The following is a 25,652-nucleotide window of genomic DNA, read 5'->3' as shown; positions in this document are numbered from 1 at the left end:
CTGTCATCCTAGACCTCATAGATACTCTGAAGCCACAAATGGAATGCAGACCCTGCGGAGCAATGCAATCCCCACACATGTACAGGTGTTGCGCTCCTTCCACCCATTGACCACTGGTAGCTACCAAGAGGTCACTGCAGTGGCCGGAGGTGTGCCGCAGAGTGCGCTTTCATGTTTCTTTAACAATTTCCTAAATGCCATGCTACACCACATCCATCAACACATCTACCTGCCAGGGATGAGGTGGAACTGGAAAATACAAAACTGCAATTTTACAGAATAGCAAGTTTCCACAGAGTGCATAGATGGGACCCATGTGCCCATATGTCCCCCATCCCATAGAGAAAACATATTCCTTATTAGGAAAAGCACACATTCCCTCAATATCCAAGTTGTCTGCGACGCAAACATCAACATAGACATTGTTGCCAAATATCCTAGAGGCACCCATGACTCATACATCTTCAGACACAGTGGCATATACCAGAAATTACAAAGAGGTGATTTTGATGAAGGATATCTACTAGGTACAGACATGTCATGTCCACAGGGAGATGCATTTGCACTTTAATGCCCTTCTGCATGTTGTCTCACCATCATATATCTCTCACCAGGTGACAGCGTGTATGCCGTGCAGCTATAGATCCTCACACTGTACCTGTCTCCCAACAAGGCACATGAAAGGCGGTACAACAGGGCACAGAGGTGACCCAGGATTGTGATTGAGCCCACATTTGGCATCCAAAAATCAGGTTTCAGGTGCCTTCACAAGAGTGGCGAAGACCTGCAGTATGCACCTAAGACGGTCTGCAAAATAGTGGTGCCATGTCCCATGCTCCACAACATGGCCTGCAGGGTTGGATTGCCCATGGATGTGGCTGAATGAGAATCGGAGGATGAGGACCCAGGACCAACTGCCCAACAGCAGAGGGATGGTAGCTCTGCAGCAGAGGGGCGCAGGGACCACATAAGCTTCATTTTTAAAGGTATGTCCAAAGTAATGACACACTACTCTCTACATAAGACAGTACAAATTGTAAAATTAACTTTGAATTTTAGCTTTATTGTGCAAGCTTGCACAAACAAATTCAGGACAACCTGTCCATCCCAAAATGCATGATCAAATGCATAACTATATTGTGGTTACATCACCACAAATGATGACAAAGATGTGGGCCAATGACTATGCAGTTAGTCTTCACAATTCACTTTCAACCTCTACATCCAGCCTGGGTAGAGCTGCCTCTTGGAATACCAGCCTGGTGGCTGCTGCTTCTACTCAGAATTGGTGTTTCGACAGCAGAGACGCTACTGCAGCTGGAAACTTCACTGTCAGGGCCCTCTGTTGCACCACCACAGGCAAACATACTAGTTTGTTGTATCGCCACAGCTGCAGTTATTTATTGCAGGCCGCGTGCCACATCACCACTGTAGGGGCCCATTGATCTCCACCTGGAGACCTAGGGTGCGCCTCGTGTGTTGGGTAGTTGCATGTACTACCCTTCCAATGGCCCTAGGCAAAGCGTCCATTTTGTGTCCCATGCTGCGCTCCATGCATCTGTGCTGCCCCCTTTCCTCAGCCAATTCTTTGCACAGATCACCAATAGCACCTGGGGGGGGGGGGGGGCATCAAATTTAGCTTCCAGGCGGCAGTGGTTATCAGTCAGCTTTTGTGTGATGTCCCTGAATCCCGGGGTCAGCTTAAGGTTCATCTGCCTTTGTTGTTGTTGTTGCAGGCACTGGATACTGAGCATCGCCTGTTCCAGACCTCCAAATAACACATGATTGGGTGTGCCAGCAGAGCGTTGAGTGTGCAGACTGGCTTGCATTCGCCGTACGGACTGCTGGGTTGTACGTACTAGCCGGACCCTGGTGATAGGAGTGCATATTGATGCTGCTGTCTCCCGTGATGCTGTCACACTGGCTGTATCCTATGTTGAGGTTGCTGCAGCAGTGTCTGGGACTTCAGGACAACTTGTCCCACCTGATGCTCCCCCATCCTACCCTTCCTCCAGCTGGACCTGATCCTGGCTCCCTCAGTGTCATTTGCATTGTGCTTTCCTCGCAGTGGTGTATCTATGTGGCAAAAGATGCAAGGAGAAAATGAATTGTGAGTCACTAGATCAGTGGTGTTGCAATGTTTATCAGCTCATGTAATTCCGTAACTACACTGTATACGTCACTGACTAAGTTTCCCATAATGCACCATTTAGGTTTATTTTGTGTGGCAATGGAATTGTGGGTGTGGATGAATAGTATGCATATGCAGAACAGGCTTTAGTGGTGAATTCAACATTTCTTACACATTTCACACCTATCAGGGTTTGTTGGTGACTGTGATGTGTCAAGGGTCCCAAATCCGACAACTGCCGCCCTCTCCCGGGTGCTCTCCACCATGGCCTCTACTCCAGATGGTTACGATCCAACAGATGGCCCTCCTCCTGTCCCTTGTACTTCTCGCAGACGTGCAGCCACCCTCTCCTTGGCCTTCGAGCGCAGATCATACCATCTTTTATGGATTTTGTCCAGGGACCTCTGTACCACACCAAGGGCATTGACGTGTTGCTGTATTCCTCTCCAGTTCTTACGTTTGCCCACTTCAGGGGCACTGTGCGATGCCCTCCCAAACAACTCCTCATAGTTATTGCAGCATTCCTCCATTATGATTTCTATCTCCTTTTCAGAGAATTTGAGCTTCCTCAGATGCTCCTTCTCAGCCATGTCACAGGCTTTACTGCTCATTGTTTTTCTGAGAGGCTGTATGCAGTGTTGAACTATGCTGCTGCACCTAACCATGTGCTGGATAATATGCTCAGGAATCTCCTGGAACACCACTTCGTGTTTTCGGGTCCTTCAGCTCTACCAGTAAGTGTTTTTCTCACAGTCACAATTTGCGTGCACTAAATGTTTCTGCTCTCGCTATCTGTGCATGCTAAATGTCCTTTTCAGTGGAGGACGCTATTAGTGAGTGCTTACCGACTCTCGATCATGGTACTTCTTTGATACGTAGGTACTGTTTTGCGACTCGCAATTATGAGTCGCAAATTTTATTGGTTGTACATCTGGGACTCCATCTATATATGTATGTATACTGCCACACACAAATCAAGGCAGGAAATGTTTCTTGCTTTTAAACTGGACTAAACTATTCTATTGTATAATTTCTTTTTTTTTTTTTACTGCAACCCAGGTGAAGCAAACATCTAGGGGCCATTTAATATAGATACGGATTAGGGTGTTTTATTGCATGCTTTTTAAAGATTAAAAGTTAAAAAGCAAGAAGGGTTAGTTATCCTCGAGATTTGAAGATCTGTGACCATTGAAAAGTGTGGAAGATAAACAGAAAAATTACTCAATCATGTTAGAAGAATTAAATATCAAACTGGCGTACCACATATTATGTTCCCATGAAGCCATGTTGTGGTCTCTATTAAGTTTTATAAATCTCTAAAACGTTTGGCCAAATTATTTAATATTGCCACCATCGTTGCAAAAAAACCTAAAGCAATGTAACATCTTATGGATCATTTTAATATTTTACACATTTGTATATCTATTTAACAGAATTGTTCTAATTAAATGTCCTGGCTCATGACTTGCAAGATAAGGTGCAAGGATGTGAGTTGCTACACAAAATGTTTTGTTTCATTCCTGAAAATAGTCCTTTTTTAGAACTCATGAAGGAAAACAATTTCTCGTGGTGAGCTGTAGAGTATGTAATCCAAGCTGGCCCACACCAGCTGCATACTCTGTTCACAGGCAGAGGGGTTGTGTATCCTGGTACACTGTCCACAAAGGCAAGACCTTTATCCACCCTCCTATAACATTATGATCATGTACATCTACCTTTGAATCCACTCAATGAACGGGAAAACAGAGCTTGTCTGCTATAAAAGCACAAAAAGCTTAAAACCCTAGCAGCTGCTTGGGTAGCTGAGCAACAAGTACACAGAAAGGGATCGAGGCACAGAGCGGTAACAACGGCAGTGTTAAAAACAAGGCTTCATAATTCAAATAATAATAATTTAAAACTTCCTTAGATCTTTTCCTTTAATACTTTCATCTGATTATTTCATTCCATTTGAAATAATATGTGCACTTCATTGTTTCAGTCACAAAATGTTCTCTTGGGATGGAGAAATGGTGAAGGACAATGCCCTGGAGCACAATCAAAATCCACATAGTGTAAGCGCCCCAGGGATCTTCCAAAAAAAAAAAAGTCACTTTCTCAGCACAATAGTGCAAGGCACTACACCAGGAAGCTTCAGTCTACCCTGCTGAATACCAAGCAAGGCCAATACCGCAAGAAGCCAAGCAACTGGGAAGTGCAGAGTGTGCTGTACAGTACAACTCTCCCGCCACGTTCCTTGTGTGCCAGTTCAAGGCACTGCAAATAAAACCAGTGCTTGCTGGGTAGAGTCAACAGGACGTGCTCCCCACCTCAAGTACAACAAAGGAAAAAAGCAGTCTCTTGTGAGGCAGGCATGCTGGTTGTGCCACAGCTTTTCCTTCAAGCCCTTGTTATAGCACATTATGCTCACATTCCCTTAGTGGTGGCAGCAGGAATTAACATAGGAATCCTTCTTCTCCCTCAGGTTCACACCCCTGGTCTCTGAAAATAAAGGACAGAGCTGTCGATCAGGAAATATCACATTTTGGCCTTGGGTCTGTAGAGTTATTTACAGGATGTACAGTCTGTTATTGTTGGTTGGTGATTTATCATACATGGCCACAATCAGGAATCATTAGGTGCACTGGAACAAACAAGTCGGTTGGGACTTTCTTGATACATATTAAATTTCAATCTTGTGGTAATAAATAAGAAACAAATAGCTATGCGTTTAAACTCTCAACTCCATCTAAATTTCCTAGAAACTACTCACTATTTGGCAAAAAGCTTTTAATATCACTTGTAAATTCTTTCCATAAAGGCATAATCCTTCAGCTTTTATAATTCTGCAGAGACAGCTCATGTTAAAGAGTGTTCAGCAGCTTGGTATAAAATCAAAACAGGATTTAGTGCAATGTCTTCCAATTCAGAATCAATTCAGTGTCACTCTGGAGAAAAATAAACAACTATCGGGATTTTACATAAAAGCTTTTCCTTAATCTGAAACTGCTTAAAGATACCTAGGTGATTCTCACCTCTTAAGCTTTGTGTAGATCTTTCTTGGCTCACTTTTCTACAAAGACTTGTTAGACTGTGTAACTCGAAGGGCGCCTGTCATAGCCCAGAACATACTGCATTTGAACAGGCAGAAACCTGTTGGGCTAGCAATTGGTATGGGAAGTGAAGTGAGAGGGGTTAACCTGTGTGGGCTTTTGGTAACCCTTTCCAGCAGAGATGGATGTGCCATCCTCAAATGGAGCAGCAGTAGCGGAAACAGAAAACATCAGAACATTACCCTAGCACACCCAAGACTTGGCAAGCGTAAAGAGGTTCCCTTAGCTAGCATTAGTACGATGGTGCAGACATCACCGTATGTGCACAGCTATACAATTCAGCTTACACTGTCCATTGGAGACTGCCCCTGCTGAATGTGTTTTAGGTATATGTTCAGTGACCTTTCTTGATTTCACAGGCTGGTTTTCTTGGAGTCTAGAGCTCAGCACCTAGTGGTTGAGAGACTGATGCTTCCAGAGCCAATAAATCTATCATAACGGCACACAGTAGAATGCTGCCTGGATAGAAACACATATACAATCCACATGCAATGGGTGACAGGAACTCTATGATTCTCACCTGTAATCACTTGGAAAGCAGTAAAATTCACATAATCTTCAGCTATCTTTCGAAAGAGTTCATCTGAAACAACAAAATGCAGGAGTCAGGGAGGCTGCACATACTCTGCCATCCAATCGATCAGCAGTATTTGCACTGGCGACATTTAACCTATTATGGAGGTACGGCACTAAACATAGCTATAAACTAAATAACATTCTCAGCAAGCATTCATTCAGTTTGTGCAACAGCTGCTTCTATCCTGGCCCCACAGCAGGATGATGGCATCAAAGACTATACCAAAGATATTTTGATACAATAATCCAGACTGATATTTATATGATCCTGCACATTTCCTGAAAACTGCGCAAATCTAATCAGTCACAACCAGGGACTGCTGGCTTCTAAAAATAAGTGCACATGGGTCCTTAATTTCAGATATCGGTCATGCAGAGTTGCATTTAATATTGCAATAACGTCTAAATGAAAGTTTAGCAAAATACACTCTTAGTCAGCAGACAGTTAACAGACTTTCATAAAGATACATTTTTGAACTAATATGATCTACATCCTGTTCACCCAAGTTCATTACCCAGCTCAATCTAACTTTTGAGAAAGGGCCTGGGGTACGGAGTAGGAAACACTTGTACAGTTGGGAGGCCCCTTGGCGGCCTAATGGGGCCACTGTTAGTTTAACCTCTAATGCATCACATTCGGGGTCCTCTGTAAGCAGCTCTCTATGTGACTCAGGGGCATGTCGTACTTGCAGGTAGTTAAAGGATTGTGTAGACTATATTCAGTTTTAAGGTGATTGAAGGAGACTATGCGATCTGTGTCCCATAAGTGCCCCAATGTTGAGATCCCTATTCGGTCCCAACCTCTAATCAGGTAACTTGTCTCAGCCATGTCCTTTCCCATAGGGAGGTTTGCTCCTTCGCCTTCCCCAGTCATGTTTGCTAGTGCCTGCCAGCATATGAAGGGGATCCCTGTTATCGGAGGTAAGGCGGTGGGAGGGCAATTCCCATAGAGTAGATTATGGATACTCTATTGCTCTAGAGTATGGAGCTACAAGTGCTAGGAGTCCAAGCAGTGTACAAATATCCAGGTGTTGAGGGGTAACGTGTGCTGCCCAATAGTAGAGGCGGAGATCAGGGGCACTCAGGTCTTCCTCATACTAGGGCGGTGTACATTTAACACAGGAGAGACTCTGCGTGCCTTACCTACCCAGTAAAACCTTCTCGAAATGGACTGTGATTCTGGGAAGAAGGCAGGTTGGAGCGCAAATAGGTAATTCAGCAGGACATCTAAGAACCAGGAGTCTGCGTTCGTGTTAGAATAGCAGCTATGTTTAGTTTCCATGCAGTTTGTAGCTTGCAGGCGATGTTTCTGCACAGATATTTGAAGGATACAATGGTGATCTATAGCCTGTCCCCAGGCAGCATTGAAAGGCGGGGGAGGGGGGCATCAAGTGTATAGGAAAGAGGTGTGGCGCAACGGCCAGTGCGGCTGAATCTGGGGCCCACGGTTCGATCCCCGGCACCGGCGGCAGGCCAGCCCAGCAACATGCGACTATGAGCAATAGCTTGCTTAATCTTCCAGACGGCCCTCAGCCCCAGGATGCCTCCTGGTAACTGTTCGCGCTTTACAAATACTGGATTTACATTTACATTCTGATTTTTCCCAATTATCCCTCAACCCGGTTGCCTCTCCATAGATGTCTAACATTTGGTTGAGAGGGGCTCACTACATTTATAATAACACGTCATCATCATAAAAGGAGGGTTGGCCTTCGTGGGCGGTGACCAAAAGAAGCCCTGGACGGGGGCGTCTGCTCTGATACAATTTGCAAGAGGTTCAATCACTATGGCAAAGACAAGGAGTGACAAAGGGCACCCTTGCCCTGTGCCCTGCTGAATGGGGAAGTGTCCTGTTAAGACGGACTCTCGTGCTTGGACAGTTGCATAATGCCTGGACCAGGGCAAGAAATTTTGAACCAAAATAAATTTCCGAGAGTATCTGAAAGAGGAAGGTTCAGTGTTCAGTGTTGAATGCCTTTTCATAGTCCTCCAGTAATAGTGCTGCTGGCTTTGCAAGTTGAGAAGGGTTGTATGAAGCCTATGCAGGCAGTGGCACGGGCTTTTACCAGGCATGAAGCTGTTTTGGTCTTCGTGTACTTTTTTAAAAAATAACCGCAGTGAGGCCTGCTGCTGCTATTTTGGCCAGTAGTTTAGATTCTGTGTTTAGGAGGGAGATGGATCTATAAGAAGAACATGGTGTTGTTGGTTAGCCAGGTTTGATAATTGTGGTGATGATGGCAATTCTATGGTCAGGTGGCATAGAACTTGTACCCTCCTCAAAAAGGAACAATAAGAGGGGTGCCTAAAGGAATGAAAACTTTTATACAATTCGGCTGGAAAACCATTGGGGCCTGGGGTATTCAGAGAGGGGGTGGCGATGATATTGGGTGCCTGCAGCTCCTACAGTGTGAAGGGTTCCTCCAGTTTGTTGAGCTGAGTCTGTGAAAGGACACAGACAGGGAGGAAAATGGCTATTGGATGGGGGTCTCCGAAGGTGGCAGAGATCTGAGATAATATAAAGTACAATAGTATGCTTCAAAAGGTCTAGGCAAATTCCACACAGCCCCACGCCCAAGTCATGACTAAGAATAGTAGCACCGGGACAACATGTGGTCCCTTGCGCTTCTGAGACAGACAGTATATCAATTTGCCTACCTTATTACCAACCTCATAAAGTGCCAATGATGCTGCAGTACAGGTTGGCTCGAACAGTTTGCGTTTTAGCTGAGGTCTTCAAGTTGTTGTGTGCAATCAGATATTGTAGTCATCTCAGTGTTTTGTTCCAGTGCAAGTATTTGGGTGTCTAGGAGTGTAATCTCTTTCTCTTTTGCATGTTTGCGCCCAAGAACGTCTGCAAGGGCCCTTTTCTTAACCACTGTGTTAATTGCTTCTCACAGGCACGTCTTAGAGGTCAAAGTGTTGGTTTAAGTCGATATAGTCCAAAATTACAACTTTGAGAAGGTCAACCAAGGTGTGTTCTCTGAGCCACCATTAGATGAAGTCTCCAAATGTCTCCCACGGTGGAAGGCAAAGCCCCTAATTGGACCTCTACTGGCACATGATCGGAGTGTGCCCCAGGAGGGCACAAGTGCCCTGGACTAATGTTAGGGAGTCTGGCGGCATAAAAAAGTAGTTGAGTCTAGAACAGGTCTTGTGGGATGCCAAGCAGTATGTAAATGTAGTGTCATGGGGGTGCCACCTGTGCCATATGTCTACTAAGCCAAATGAATGCGCCCTTCTACTAGGGCCTGGGTTCTAGCAGAGGGGGCCATGGAGGTAGTGCCCTTGGACCTGTCCATGATAGCATTGAAGTCTCCTGTAGGAAGCTGGCTCTTTTCGTGATATACCAAAAAGTTGATATACTGTGTAATGAGTCCAAGGGTTCCCTTATAAGTGGTATGGGCTTGCTATGCAATCCCAAAGTGCTCTGTTAGGGGGTAGTATGGTCAAGCGAATGTATGACATTACAACGCATACATTTACAACGCATGCCTTTACAACGCAGTTTTTACATCGCAACATCCTCTACAATGCATACATTTACATTGCATGCCATGACAACAAATTTTTTTAAACTACATTTACAACGCATTCCATTACATCGCATTATACCTTTACAATGCGTACCATTACAACGCATACCATTACATTGCATTTAAGGTAAGTGTTGGGTAGTGCAGGGGTAAAAATTACTATTCTAACTTCAGGGGGTGCAACAGTAGGGTAAGTGTTGGATAGTGTAGGGGTAAAAATTACTATTCTGACTCCAGGGGGTGCAACAGTAGGGTAAGTGTTGGATAGTTTAGGGGTACTATGCGTTGTAATGACATGCGATATAATGCCTGTGTTGTAGTGACATGCGTTGTAGTTTCATGCATTGGAGTGACATGCAATGTATTGGCTGCATTGTAGTGACATGCGTTGTAAAGGATGTTGCGATGTAATGACTGTGTTGTAAAGGTTGTTACCCTGGTCAAGCAGCATTAGGCTTGACACAGAGTGCAAGACATTTGCAAATACACACAATGATCGATAAATTACTTCACAACTCAAGAAGGAGATCAACACCAATTTATAAAAAATAGCAAGCATATTTCCATATTATTAGGCATCAGAGAAAAATCATTAAGGTAAGCACGTGTTAAAATATAAATTCTTCTCACTTTTGAAAAGTGCACACAGTGCAATTTCTGAGTTCTGCATGGTTATCCTATGGAAGGAAGAACAAGTTCTACAAACAGGTACAGTAAGTGGGTTGTCCTCGAAAAACTAGGGCTGCCGTCCGAACTCCTTGAAATCCTGGTAAGAATGCATGAGGGCAACTTTGCTAAGGTAAGGTGGGGGAGACAGGGGCAGGTAACGGACAGCTTTCCCGTCACGAGGGGTGTCCGTCAAGGGTGCGTTTTGGCACCAACCCTTTTTTTTATTATTTATTAATCAGGTGGTGACATTTTTTACAGATACCCCAACTGATGCACCCATCCTGGGCGGAACCAAGTTCCCATTGCTCATCTTTGCAGATGATACTTTAATCCTCTCTAAGACACGTTGTGGTCTTCAAAAGGCGATTAACAGATTTGAGGATTTCTGTAAATTAAATGACCTGCAAATAAACGCGAGCAAGACTAAATTTATGGTTTTAACAAAAAATCGTCCTATTAAGAGCTATATTAGTATGGATGGAGTCGCCCTAGAACAAGTAGATGCTATGACCTACCTCGGAGTGACTTTAGACTATCGCCTACGTTGGAACCCACAGGTTGACGCGCTCCAACTAAAATTTGTACGCTTAACGGGTTGCCTAATTCAGGAGCAAAGAATGTCTCTGACCAAAAGGGTTGTGCCAGCTCTAAAGATTTATGAAGCAAAAGTTAGCTCTGCAATTCTGTACGGGGCTGACCTTTGGGGTCATATGGACTTAACCCGCCTAGTAAGGGCTCAAAATAAATTTTTGCGCAAACTGGTTGGCTTACCACAATCCACACCAATCAAACCCCTTCTGTTGGATATGGGATGTAAGCCGATTAATGAGATGGCACGGTACCGGCTCGTAGCCCTGTGGAGGCGGATCTGGACGTCGTCGGATCTAAGTCTCTTTGCTAACGAACTAGCGGAAGTGAGATCAACCATGGGTTCTGGCAATATCGCATGGCTCCGGGAGTTGAAAGCAATCTTGGAAAGTATGGGACTCAGCCAATTGTGGGCTAACCCGGGGTCTACTGTGTTTCCCTCTAAAAAAGTACTTAAAATGTTGTTCTGGGCTTCTGTTAGAACCCAATTTGTTGCACTGTCAAATGCCACCACCCTCACGGGTCGATTCTTGGTGCACAAATTGGATCCCCTACTTGAGAACTATTGGGATATTATTACTAGGAGCCTGGACAAAAAATTATACCATCAGTTTAGAGTGGGGTCCTTACCAGTGAGGTCTTTTACTAAAAATTGAAATGGTTCCCCAACTGAGTATTGTCCCTGGTGTAATGACCAAAAGGAGAGTGTTGGTCATTTTTTCTTTGCCTGCCCGGCCTATTCAGCACCCAGGAATAAATGGATTAGGCCCATCAGCCGCAAGCTGAATATTGTTGGGAGTGCAGAGGCATTGTGGGCTCTAAGATCTAACACCTCAGAGACAGTGGTCATAGGAGTAGCTAAGTACCTAGGGTGGACCTGGGTCATTAGGGCTAGACACCTTCAAGTACATAGACCATAATTTTCTTATTTTAAAACTTGGATAGCTTTTTCATACTAAGTCTTTAAAACTCTTTGTTTAATTCTGGTCTTAAAATGATGAAATTTTTGATGAATATGATGTTAAAATATGTATACATGACCTGGTTTTATTCCCTTTTTGTAAATTATCTTTTATGATGTAAATAATCGAAATAAAGACCTATGAAACTGAACTGAACTGAGGTACAGTACATCGACTTACAGGAGCAGTCTTCAAGAGTTAAGGTGAGTGGTGAGCAAGGTCCAGCAGTACACCACCAGCGGCATGAGGGCGGCCAGGGTACATATCAGCATCAGGAGCCCAATAGGGTTTAATGGGGATTGGTCACTGTAAAACGAGGCTGTAACCTCTGGCTAGGAAGCAAGTCGGGGTGAACCAACAGGGGGGTTTAAAGGCTTTGATGTTCGGGGACGTAGGGACATCTAGGGTCCTCTTCTCCATGGGCCGGGGTGACAGATACAGAGGTGTTTTTAAACATCAGGTTTTCTCACTGAGAGCAGTTGCGGTTGAGGGGACCTGCAAGCAGAGGCTGCAGGTGAAGTCGGGGAGTCCACAAGGGTGAAACCACGATAGACTCGAGCTCTGGAGGGCTAAGAAACTTTGTTGGCATCATTGGCCCACTTCAACTCAGGCTGGAGGCGACAGGTGCAGTGGCGACTTCAGGTGTCGGGTTTAGGCAGTTCTGGGGAGGTCTGGAGCTCTGTTTACGGGAACCCGTCGGTCATTGCAGTGCTAGCCCGACGAGGAACAAGGCCCAATGATGAAGCATGACATCCTCCGGGGTGTGTGAGGGCATCATGAAGAAAGACCCCCCCTTCCCCCACATTTTCCGTTAGGAACTGCGAACCCCTCTTATACTCTTCCTAGGAGGTCAGAACAGAGACTTGGGTGGCAAGATGGCAGAAAGCAGTCAGCAAGGACCCCAGAGGCAGGTAGGTTTTCAGGAGGCACCTCTAAGGTGCCCTTTGAGTGCATGTATTGGTAAATCCAATAAGAGAGGTTTGATACCAAACATTTATATTTTTAGTGAAGCCATCATGTAGCTGGGGAACTCATTTTCACCAGGGTCCAGCACATTCCCTGGTCACTTGTACCGGCAGTAATGGTACTCGCCTGGCTGTTTGTTGCCGTGCTGAGGGGTACAGAGGGGAGAGCCACACATTGCCCGCATTGCCGCTGTGCCAAATGAAGCTGTGGGGAAGAGCCGTGCACCGGGAAGCACCCCAGGGAGTAGACTACAACTCCCATCTCCCCTGTTCCTGCTTCCTGTTTCTGCCCTCCCCACCTCAAAAAGCGTGTTGCGCACCTGACTCCCTGTACTCGCCTGGCCCTTTATTGCTGTGCTGAGGGGGGCCATGGGGAGGGATGCACCTAGCCCACATTGTCGCTGTGCCAAGGGAAGCTGTGGGGGAAAAGCTGTGAACCGAGAAGCACCCCGGGGAGTAGACTACAACTCCCATGTCCCCTGGCCACCGTTTCCTGTATCCTGTTTCCGCCCTCCTCACCTCAAAAAGCGAGTAGCGCACCAGCGGCGCGGGACGCACACGGGAACCTGCCCTTGCAAAGGGCGGGACCATCCACGCCCGTCAGAGCCTGGAAGAGGCTGGGATGGGCCACCCCTCCAACTCTGCTACTCTGGGATTTCTAAACAAGGACTCTGAACTGCCTCAAGCAACCATTGGAGCAGGAGACACCAACAGATGACTAAGCGCAAAGCTGCAGCGCAAGTAATAGGGGGCGCAATTGTAAACATTCTTGACTCTCTTAGTTAGGGCCGCAAGTGCCCTACCACACAAAATTGAGCTCATAGAGTGCCAGCTCTCCTTGGCGGAAGGGAGATCTGGGCCATCGTTACCACCTCCTTTGACCCCCCTGCCAGACCCCACTGACAGATAAGCCTGATCTTAGTGTTATCCCAAATTGGCCTGCAACTGTGACTTTGACCGTGCCACCCCAAACAGATTCACCCGGGTTCTATGAGTCTGTAATTACACCAGAGGTCAAGAGGAATCGTAATGCAGGGAAACAGCATCCCAGAATGACAAGGACCATACGGGCAAATAAGACTGTCCAAGATGCACTAATTTATTTATTTTATAAAGATTTATATAGCGCGAACTTGACCCAAGAGGGTATCAGAGCGCTTTACATTTAAGATTGTTGCGTTAAAAGTTACATCAGTTACAAGAGCATAGTAAGGTACAGTACACAAAAACAATGTTGTGAGAATTCGTAGGAGGGAGGGGAGGAAGGAGTGATAGCGGGGAGGAAGGAGTGATAGCGGGGAGACGAGGAGGAACTGTGCCCAATGTCCGACTGGGTAGGTGGCAGTCGTGAGGGAAATCAGGGCTAATTTCCTCAATAGCGGTCTAGCAGCGCCACCGGGCATCAGCCATGTTGATCAGGTCTCAGCGTTCAGGAAACCAGTTTTGAGTTTATTGAGAAATTTAAATAGTACTGGCAAGACCCGGAGGTATCAGAGCGCTTTACCAGAGGATTGTTGCATTTCAAGGTACATCTAGAATGTTTTATATATATCGCTGGCTAGACTCGGAGGTATCAGAGCGCTTTACCAGAGGAACCTTGAGTTACAAGTTACATCAGTTACAACAGCGTAGTAAGGTACAGTAAATAAACAACGAAGTGGAGAGAATTCGTAGGAAAGGAGGGGAGGGAAGAGCCATAGCAGGATGACGAGGGAGAACTGTGCTCAATGTCCGGCTGGGTGACGGTCGAGAGAGACACCAAGGCCAATCTCCTCAATAGCTGTCTAGCAGCTCCACCGGCATCAGCCATGTTGCTCAGGTCTCAGGGTTCAGGAAAAACAGATTTGAATAGATACATAGGCTACAGTAGCATAGTCAAGTAGTGCAAGAGCATTTCCCCACTAGAGGATGGGGTAAGAGAAGGGGGGGGGGGGAGTAAAAAACATACCAGAGATACTAATACCGACAGCGCTCCCTGCGGCCGATGACAGGGAATTGTGAGTACATGATATTGAAATTGGAACAGATGGGTCGCTCTTTACTTAAGCCCCTAAATTGTAGATTGGGAAAATATTGAGGAAAAAATAGAGCTCCTTATTAATAGGCGTGTTTTTTCCACCGCAGGTGAGCTTCCTACATGTCCCTCTCACCCTCCTATAACGGAATGCGCCCCCAGACTTTTGGGGGATCAGCAGGGAGCTCAGATGGGAGAGATAGAAACTTAAGGTAGGCAACCCAGGCCCATTGCCCAGACACCACTATATCATCTACAACTCCTCAGCACATTCCTCCCCCCCCCATCTCTCCCAATGCCTACAGGCATTACTAACATTATACACGCTCAAAATACAGCTTCCACCCCAGTTACCAAAGCCAATGTACCAACAATGAGAGGTAGAAAAGGGTGGAGCCGGGAAGCAGCCCCGAACTCAGAGGCTCTGTTGGCATGTACCAGCCAGCTACATACACTAGACCTACCCCCGCAGCGCTCCCTTATGTTTTAGTTCTGGCTAATGTCCCCCCGTTAAACAGGGGCCAAAGGGAAAATAAGTATCATTTAATGACTAAAGCTAAATACTGGTTCAATACCCATCTCAAAGGCCAAGGCCTGTGGGGCACTAGCTTGGATAAGCACATTAATATGGCAATGAGGGTGGGATGGGTGGGTCTTTCTCCCAAAGATATTGATGAAGACTATGTTGTTATTTTAACAACCAGTACTTTGTAAGAAGCCTGCTGAGAGCCCCCACAGATGCCCCTTTGCTCTCGCTAAATGGAACTGTGCCAGAGCACCAGGACCGGTTAGGGCCCCGATCGACTTCTTTCTAGAACATCAAGACCTATGGGCCCCATTGTTAACGAACATATTTAATGAAATCTCCAAGACTTGCCCACCTCCATCATGGAGAACAAGTATTAAAGTGCCAATATATAAACTAGCATTTGCAATGCAAATGGTCTCGCCTTTGGGACCTTATATGTATTTAGCTATGCAACACATTAGCCTGGGTCCTGAAACATCTACTGTTCTTTAGCATGGAGGGAAAGTAAGCATCAAACTGCGAGACACGCCAGTTATGGGAACCTGTGGAGAGAAATATTGCCTTTCAGCTGGAAATGGTATAGTCCAAAGCTCTGTTTTTAATATAAAATCAGGGCCTTCGGTGGTCACATCACTGAAAATACAAGATTTGAAAAAAATATTGTTGTCTACGGGTGCTCGTGGAAGACTATTTCTATGGACTGGAATCTAGAGAATGCTAAAGTGATTCTGGTATGTTACTGACCTCTGCTGGACGTTTACTATCAAGAAAGTTAAGTAGAAGCATTTGCCAGAAAACTAGAAAACACAAAGTCCCTCAGCAGAAAGCAAGAAAGCAATTCTGGTATTTTACTGACCTCTGCTGGTCGTTTTCTATCAAGACCGGTAAATAGGGGCAGTTGAACAGAAAAAAAAGTCCCTACGCGGAAGCAGACAATTTCTAGGGCTGATCTCCAGAGCCCACAAAGTACATACACATATAAGTATATTAAAGTATATACAAGAGGTCTCGAATGCTCAACTTAAAAATGACACCAGTGTCCAGACCTTGAACGCTGGCAGCGCTGCACCAGTCCCCGGGCATCCTGCTGGAATCAGGTGCCGAATCATTTAAAGTCAGACTCAAAAAGAAACAGGTGAAGATCAAAAAGGGACCTCATGTGGACGCCCCCCTCATAAACCAGATTAATTCATTGTTAAAGTCGCTATAATTAAAAGGGACAAGGCTCTCGCACGAACATCGCCTGTATCTTATTCAGCGTCTCCTGGCAATTGCTTGCAAAAATTAAACCCATTAAGGAGTATGACTCGTTAGAAGAGGAAGGAACGGAAGAAATCTCCCTCTAATGGCGACACACCGACTTCAGCCAATTTGCTGTAATAAAAAGAAATATACTGTGTGCATGAGAGGAGAGAAAGTGGTAATTTCGTGGATGGGTGGTGCTGACTCTCTGTATCAGCGTCAGCAATGACTATCCCAATAACACGACGACTGATAAACTCACAGAAATGATGACTCGATCGACGAACCGTGGAGAGGACAGGATGGAATTGGCAAGGCGGCAGTGGGCAGGAAAGGGTGCGAATCTTACCAGCTACAACCTAATTATACATACATTCATCCTCTGATGACATTAATGTTCAGGAGCACGAGATTGCCCGACAAATCAACAGTAATATTAAAAGAAATTTGGATAGTTCAATTAAGATCTGTATATTATTTTGTGCATTTTATTTTTATACATATATATATATATATAAAAAAAAAGAATTGTAATAAAATAAAATGTGGACATCATTCAGAGTGTTCATGTGCTTTTCGAGAGTGCACACAACTGCGAATGAAGGCATCTCGCGCGTCCTTGGGGCCTGTATTTTTTTTAATAGTGACAACTGCATTGCATGCGTCTTCCCAGCGTGTGCCTTTTCGGTACAGGTTAACACACACATGTGCTTGTCGAAAAGTTAAGAACTCTAAACCCACCCCTACAGTCACGACAGCACGTCGAAGACGGGCTTCTCCAATTAGATACTTGCAACTCACACTAATACATATTTGTAATACACATGACTAACTAAGGAGACACGCATTTTAACTTGTGCATACTGACAGAAAACAACATACCGGACCATAAAGACGCAGCCATTGATGTATAAACTGCAAGTGCATCTTCACGTGAACCATAATACGCATTATGGTCATGCATTTGTCCATGCCTTCCATTTAAAAACGTGTGTCACAGGTATGCACTGGGCACTCTAAAAAAACGTGTGTGCTTCTGGAAGACAGGCACAGAAAATAATTCTAGAAGCCCCTTTTCCTGTTAGCCAGTCACATGCCTTCTGTCCACCGCCTGTTCAAATGTTAAGGGGTGCTAGAGCGCGACAGAGCGTGGCTGAGGTCAGCGCATATAAACCACAGCCCAACAGCATGTCTGGGGCTTGTTTCAGCACCTGGAACAGCGCCCTCTAGTCACCACAGAGAAACGGATCTGGCTAGCCGAGAATCACACATGGCTCAGCACAGCACAGGCTGCGTCGGATCAACTTCGAGCACACTACAAAACCCAACTCTTCCGTTCTGTCGTGATTCTCCTATTTTTGCTAATACCATTGTCTGTTTCTTTGTCAGGGGGTATCGCTCTACCCAACAAATACGTCCACAGTATATTATTGTCTATAATAAAAACATATTAATTGTGTTTTGGAAAATCACTGAAATGTGTTAATGTCCATATCGGTTTTTAAAGGTTTCCTGTTTATAGCATTTAACAGCGGATTTGTCAGAAGACGTTATCAGCGTGTTAAATCGTTTTAATGTGCCGAAGAGCATTAGCAGTCCACCTGCTAGCAAAATGAGACATAAATAAAACAAATGGGCAAATAAAAAAAGGGCAGCCGCTAAAGTGAAAGCAACTGAGCTGTGTTTAATTATCCACGATGAGGGAAGAATGCAGCTGCCACACTGCGTGCCACTGCTTGCTCCCGAGACCCAAATGCAGGTGGGAGTGAGCGTTTAGAGAAAAGGCGGGGCATGCACCGGTCTTTGGCCAATTGTGTGCTTTCATTATTCAAAGCCACACGCAAATGCCAATGGAATGTGTGGGAGTTGCCAGACCCACAAGGAGAAGTCTCAGGTAAGTTTGGAGTGCTCACAAGAAGCCTTCTATAGAGCAGCGCATGCGTGGTGCTCAAGGCTTGACCTAAAAGAGGGATAAATCAAACCCCCAGAACTATCGCCTTATTTCTCTTTTGGATTCCACCGGCAAACTCTTGGGTCGCGTTTTACTTAATAGGTTAGAAGACTGGGCTAGAGAAAACAACGTCCTGATGCCTTCCCAATATGGATTCCAGAAGGGCAGAGGCACGGATGACCAATGCCTAAACTTAAGCTTGATCATCTACAAATATACTAGAGCAAAGAAAGGGAATATATACATGGCCTTTATGGACCTTTCGACTGCGTAGTCCATTCTAAACTCTGGAAAATCATGGCTGCGATGGGCATAGATTCCAGGCTGATTATTCTTATACGGCAATTGTATTCACAGGCGACAGCCTCAGTCAGCTATGGCAGGGACATGGAATGCACCAGATCATTTAGCATCATGAGAGGAGTCAGGCAAGGCTGCGCCCTCGCTATTTTCTTATTCTCACTTTATACAAATGGAATGGAAGGAGCCCTGAAAACGTGCACGCCTGATGTTCCATATTTTTCTCAGGTCCATTACCAATCCTAGCCTACGCAGACGACGACGTCCTGATAGCAATAACAGGTGTAGCACTGCAACGCCTAATTGACACCTATGTGAGCTTTATGTCATCTATGAATCTTAAGGCCAATGAGTCCCAAACCTTTATCTTAGTGTCAGGACTGCCCCTTCCAAATGAATTCTGTTGTTCCATATTGGAACTCGTAAATTAGTTGTTGTGGAGACCTTCTCATACCTAGGGATTGTTTTTGACACCAGACAAACCTGGTCACTCAGGGTGGGTAGTAGGGCCCAAACAATGGGGCATACTATGGCGGCAGTCTCTGGTTTTATAAAAAAACTAGGCTCAAAACCCCTAATAACATTAAAAAAAGATCTATAACGCTAAAACGATTTTGGCAGCGACCTATGGGGCAGGGGTCTAGGGCACAGCACCAACCAACTCCTTACAGAAGCCGGAGAATGGGTTCCTCAAGAGGATCGCCTCGCTCCCTCTTTCATTTTCAAACCATGTCACTCACTTAGAGCTTGATATGACCTATGTGTATGACATGGCAAGAGTAACCCAATCATGCTCTGGCACTCCATACGGAATAGGGACACAGTGGATCTTAACCAGACTATTATACTAAATTGCCTCTCATTGGATTAAGCTTATAAGATCCCCTGGTTGGAGTACATTAAAACGACTTTGTACTCACTAGGAGGCCCTGAGCTGTATGTAAATCTCACCTCATGTTGAAGGCTTCCTAAGAAGAGGTTATAGGCACTAATTTTGGCGAAGCTAGCCTATGAAAGGGAGAAATCCCAGAAGTTAAAAATAACTGTAAAAACCGATCACTCGATTCCACCAGTGACAGTTGGTCAATACTTTTATCTGGACACAGTACGAAACCTGCAGCACAGGTTTATTCTTTTAAGGTTCTGCTTAAACTTAATTCTCCTAATGCTGGGTTTTCCTTCACAACGGTATGCTCATAGTGACTTGACAACTTGCCCATGCGATAATCTATCAGCCCAGTCTGACCTCCACCTTTTCTTCTTTTGTCATTTTTATAAGGAGCAGAGAGCCAGATACATTAAACCTCTTTTAATGCGGCACGATTTTAAGCAGTGCCGTGTCTCCCTGTTCTATCTGAAGAAGCTTCATGATCCTTTTGTATGTTTCTGTGTAGCCTAATTCCTTTGGGCTTGTAAGGAGACATTTACTAGAATTGGAGAGCTATGCTAACCCTTAGCCTTGAACATATTTGTCCCCTTGAACATGCTACGTAATCTCCACGCAACAGTCTCGTAGAGATATAGGATCTCCATAACACATGTAATATTTTTAAAGGGCTTTTATAACTTAGAATGGCGGTGTTTTTTCAAATTTAAATGCATCTGTTTTTAAACCTATGTATTTATGGAGTAACTGGGAACCGGCAGTTCAGCATCTACTCTTTTTATTACGTTCACTGCACAAATAATAGCCATTGAATTGCGTAATTTGCACAGCTCAATCCTATATCCCCACTGTTTTGGGGTTTGAACTTGTACATTGTGTTTTGCTATTTAACTTGTTTGTTTTTAATAACTCCTATGCATTGAACTGTATTGCACTGAGAAGAATGACACCGTTTTATCTTTTTAATATGTATACTTTGATGAACTATGCTTTCAAATCAGATTGAATAAAGTAATGGAAACTAAACAAACTGATCAACACTGGGTCATATTTGCTCATGCAGGTGCACCCTGCCTTAGGGCTATCAGGCCTGCCGTAGCGGTGACTTCCAAATATCACACACAGTGGTAGGAGACATGGCACACAGGATTGTGAGACATATTGTGTTTTCACTTTTGTCTGCATCAAGACATGCAGGCTGCAATGGCAGTCTTGCATGTGCCTGGTGAGGGGTGGCTTGGGGTACCACAATTTGTGCTGCAGCCCTTACGGGCCCTCTATAATACCTCAGGCCCCAGGCAGCCATTTATTAGGGACTTACAGAGGGTGCTAAAGGTTTTGCCTGTAGTGTAGTTCCTATATTCCCAATAGGCTCTGCGCATTGGAATCATATATATTCTGTAGTTTAGACGTAGGACTGAGGTCGACTAGGTCTCTACCGAATATATTAAACTTAATTGTGAGTGCCAGCTAGCTCAGAGGTCACTAGAAACTTTCTCGAATTCACAAGAAGGGATTAGTTTCTGACAACCGCATAAACATGACAACTTTGTTTCCTAAGAATAAGAAATCAATCTCTAGAGTCGCGGAAACAATAGATAGCTATTTTACTCAGTCAATCGTGCATGCTTCGTTTCACCAGAGGTGCTGAGAAATAGAGAGACGGGCGTTTTCAATAAAAAGTATTTATTGAACAGTCTTCTTTCTCAAGCATAAGAAATGTACTGCTACAATAGTAATACTGGTTATAAAGTACAATGCATGTAAAAGCGTGGTATGGTTTCTAAGCCATATAAAATAACATATAATACATAACATACATACAGTGATGAAGAATGACTAAAAGTACTCAACTGTAGCATCTAAAATACGCCTACCCCGGTGTACCTAACCGAAGTCTAGTACAAGGGAAGAAGTAAGTGAGGTGTAGCTTAAGTTTTAGTATTCTTTGCCAAGAATCCATTCCAAGAATTCTCTAAGGGTCTTATCAGCTCCGTACCTTGGTTTTAAAATGGAGGTCTTGTATCTCTCTCTCAGGACTCGATTTCCCAGCAACCAGCAAGGGTAGGCTGGAAACACTGGAGCTGGATTTCTCGGCAAGAGAAAAGACAGTGTCTCTCAGTGCGTCAGCTGGAGGGTTGGCTTCCTTCGGCACTTGCTGCTGCAGGGCGCATCGGGCAAGTAGATAGTCGAACTGCTCCAAACCACTGTGTGTTTGTCTGGGCAAATGTAGGCATATTTATACCTTGAAGGTGCCGAGTTTGACGAATGATTTGACTTAATAAAGTCATCAAAGACTCAGTTCTTTGAAAACTCCATGATTTCCTAGATAAATTAGTATTCAGGCATGGGGAAGTCCCTAGCTGCTGAAGGCGGGTTTTTCTAAGAAATCGTTGTTGATTCTCGGAACTTAGTGGAAGTAGCCATGCCGTATTTGGGCTGCATAGGCTCAGTCTAAATATGGTAATGATTTCTATGCCTATCGGGTAATTTATACCTATATATGGGCATGAATCGGGAAAATTACACTAGGGTCCTAGATTCCTACACAACATGCCAATTGGAGGAACAATTGTACAGTTTTGGGAAAGCTCTGGGGACCTGATTAGCAGGAACCCAGTACACTTTCAATCGAAATTACATCATTTACCAGGCAAAAAGTGTGGGTGGCCATGTCAAGAGGGGCACTTTCCTACATGTCCATGCCCGTCCCCATTGGAAGATAGATCTAGATCTAACTGGCGCGACCAGGTGGTGCCTGGTAACAATTAAAGGGCATGAGGGGTGGAGAAAAACCGCTACTCCTCTCGCTCGGAGTGCAGACCAGCATGGAACACTCCGGTGTAGCTATATCATCCGCGGGGCCTACCTTTTAGAGTACCTTACATCTGCAATCCTTTTAGCGGGGCCTACCTTTTCGAGTACCTTACCTTACATCTGCAATCCTTTTAATTTTGTTTAGTAAACTACTGACATTCCAGTTTACCACCTTAAGCTTTGAACCGATCAGAAAGACTTGTCAGTGTATGAGGCAAGGTTCGACGGTGCCTGAAATGAGATAATGGTGTATGCCTTGCATAACGATAACAAACAAATGTAAAAGAAAGAAAACAAGTAGAAAACCCCTGTTGCTCCCAAACAGCCCCCTACCTACACTTCCCACTTGGAAGTAAGTTGCCCATTTAATATTTTAAACATCATTGGGATCTCCCTCTCTAGACCTGGTCTCTGGCGTCTGCGTGTGTCTGCAGCCACTTTTCACCACTCCAGGGCTCTCTCAAGAGGCCAGTCTCTGCTTTAACACGGCCACCAGAACTATTACATGGGGTGCGCTCTCCAATCCAATCCCATGCTCTATCCAGGTGCTAAAAAAATAAATGTTTTTCCCTAAAAGAGTACCTTCAGTTTGGCCAGGAAAAGGAAAATGCATTTCAGGCCCATGGCTCGCAGTTTATGCTTCATCTGGTTGAAGTATTTTTGGTGAACCTGGAAAAACCTAGTGTAATCTGGAAAGATGGGGGATTTTCATAAGCGGTGTCGCTTTTATCCTTTGGTTCTGGCCGCACGTAAGCTGAAGCCCCTGTTCCGATAATTAAGGAACCGGGCAATGATGGATCATGGTGGGGCCCAGGGGAATGATTGTTGGGCAAGTGCCTGATGTGCAAGCTCAAAGACGAATAAGGTGGAGATCTAGTCCATTGGTGGAGCCATGTCTTGAGGAATTTCTTAAGATTGGCACACTTGTTGCCCTCCAGGAAGCCCATTAACCTAAAGTTGTTTTAGCAGGAGCGCCCCAGTGCATCTTCTAACCTGGCAACCATTTCGGAGCCTGTTGCTTGAGAGTCTGCTGCAGGGTTGTTACCATGGGTTCGAGGGCCAAGATGCACCCCTAAACTTGATCACTGGCCCATAGTATTTCAGAGGTCCTGCCGGAGGAGCGAGACATCCATTTAGACCTCGCCAATTCTGGCTACCAGGGCAAGTCTCAATTCTTGGATGGCCAATAGGAGGACTTTGTTGGGGACTGCTGACCCAGTGCTGCAGCCTCCATCAGTGCAAAATGTTTGTGGGAGGTCCATGGATTTCTGGTTATATGGTAGCGGTTTGGCACATGCTCAAGTTTACTTTGCCGAAGTGCAGGTTTATCTTTTGCCATCTTTAGTTGGCTCTGGTCTGCCTGACCCTCTCTCGGGGGCAGCACCAAGCATTACCAGCAGGGCCTCCACAATTGTGTTGCAACTCTCGTAGTGTGTCTTTGAGCCTGCCAGCCCCTCTTGAGGAGGCAGCGTGTAGGAAAGTGTCCCTTTTTGCAAGAGTACCCCTTAACGTTTTGCCAGGTAGCGGATGCCAACTTGACTGACAGTGTGCTGGGATCCTGCTAAACAGGCCCCAGCACCTGTGTTCTTTCCAAAAACGGTACCTTTGTACCCATAGTTGCCACTCCTCTGGGCCACATGTAAGTCCCTTGTAAAAAGTACTCCTGGTACCAGGGGCCTTGTGACCAGAGATAGCCTGTCAGGGCTACAGCATGTATTATGCCACTTTCGGGGACCCGTCACCTTAACACCTCCACTCTTCCATTTAAGGCTGCGTGTTTGATGCAGACCAAACTGTAGAGTCGACATGGCACACATCCCTGTGTGCCATGCCCACCAACACTGCCTGTGGCATGGGTAAGTCACCCCTCCAACAGTCCTTACAGCCCTAAAGGCAGGGTGCACCATACCCAGGTGAGGGCATAGCTGCAGGAGCAATATGCCCCTACAGTGTCTGTGCCAATCACAGATATTATTGTAGGTGCATCGAGCCATTTCGAGTGCATGGGCTGGAAGTACGTCCACTCAAACTCCACCGCTCCATGATGGCTTTACTAAAATCTGGGAAGTTTGGTATCAAACTTCCCAGCACGTTAAACCCGCACTGATGCCACCCCGGATGAGAATGGAAGAGAAAATCTTAATGTATGAGTGTACAAGATGTCTTACAGGCTGTAATAATTTGCTATGTCCAGTGAGACGTGTCTATGCAATACTAATACAAGGTTTGGATGTTATGTTCAATAAACAGTTTATGCAACAAAAAAACCAAACACTGATGCCAATGTGGGATTTAATGAAAAATGCACTCAGAAGGCATCTTAGAGATGGCGGAGAAACAACCAAGCCTGGTGTGGTTCCTGACTGGCTTCCAACCGTCTGCCACCACCAAGCAGGTTTCTGGATCCCTGGGTAGAGAGCCTCCGCTCTCTGGGTCTGGAAACAAAGCACATCCTAGGCAGACGTGTCATGCCTCCTTCCCCAGGATGGGCAGGGTTCTCAAAGAGGGAGCTTCAAAGGCCTGCCACCTATGTTAGCTGCACCCAGCCTTTTGCTGCTATCAGCAACTACCTCCCACTGTTGTGTTATTATTCTGGCTTTGACCGGGTCTTTAAAAATATTGTCTGCATAACGTGTCATACCCTTAAGTAATGGTAAGTATTGTGCCTCTCTCTGTGCAGTAGATAACGTTTTGAATAGAAAATCCTTCTTTATTGAATCTCTATATAAAAGGTACATGATGGAAGGTAGCTGCTCATGCCATCAGATCCTGATAAGCAGAGGCATCATCAGGTGGTGATGGGAGAGTGGGATACAAGTCAGGGTCACCTTGAGGCTCAATGTCATCTTCATCATCATCATTCCACGCATCCCCTCATTGTGGGTCTACTGGGATCTTATTCGCTTATTGATTGAAAAGGATTACCTGCCTTAGATAAATGTGGCGAGTGAGGTAGTGGAGTAGATGGTGAATGGAGGTATGGAGGTGTGTGGGTGAAGTTAAAATGGGAATATGCAATAGACTAGTTGCAGCATCCTTTCTTATCTTTTTTAAAATGTTGAACAGTAATCTCTAGAGCCTCCTCAAAAGTTAACTGCCTTTTAGAAGTGTGTTGTTTTGGTGACTGAATCAGTATTCTCTTTGCTCCAGGCTGAATTTGGCGTCGTTTTTCTTTCGGATCAAGACTTTCTTGAAATTGTTCGAGCTTAGGCTCTGGTGGGGATTTCAGTCCGAAAACGAAGTGTTGTGGGAGAAGCTTTATTGTAGCTGGAGTTATGTTCGGTTCCGAAATGGACAGTCTCTGTTTCAGTACCGAGACCGAAGATGAAGATGCTGTGGCCCCGAGTGTGGAGGAGGTGGATGCCTCTGCTGTAGGCCGAATTTTCAGATTTGAGCC

The 25,652-nt window shown here is 45.2% G+C and overlaps 1 protein-coding gene across 1 annotated transcript in view; it reads right to left on the bottom strand.

Moving 5' to 3' along the window:
• Positions 1-4,030: 4,030 nt before the first annotated feature.
• RAB24 (RAB24, member RAS oncogene family) overlaps positions 4,031-25,652 on the bottom strand; it is a 116,121-nt gene continuing 94,499 nt past the window's right edge. Inside the window, exons 8-9 of the mRNA XM_078652774.1 lie at positions 5,744-5,806; positions 4,031-4,612 (exon numbers count right to left, since the gene is read on the bottom strand). Of these exons, the coding sequence (XP_078508900.1) occupies positions 4,548-4,612; positions 5,744-5,806 (128 nt within the window). The 3' untranslated portion in view covers positions 4,031-4,547. The remainder of the gene's footprint in view (positions 4,613-5,743; positions 5,807-25,652) is intronic.

Source organism: Lissotriton helveticus, chromosome 7 (assembly GCF_964261635.1).
Source record: "Lissotriton helveticus chromosome 7, aLisHel1.1, whole genome shotgun sequence".
NCBI classification, from domain to species: domain Eukaryota; kingdom Metazoa; phylum Chordata; class Amphibia; order Caudata; family Salamandridae; genus Lissotriton; species Lissotriton helveticus.
The sequence above is the reverse complement of the archived record's forward strand: the minus strand, read 5'-3'. Positions and strand labels throughout refer to the sequence as shown.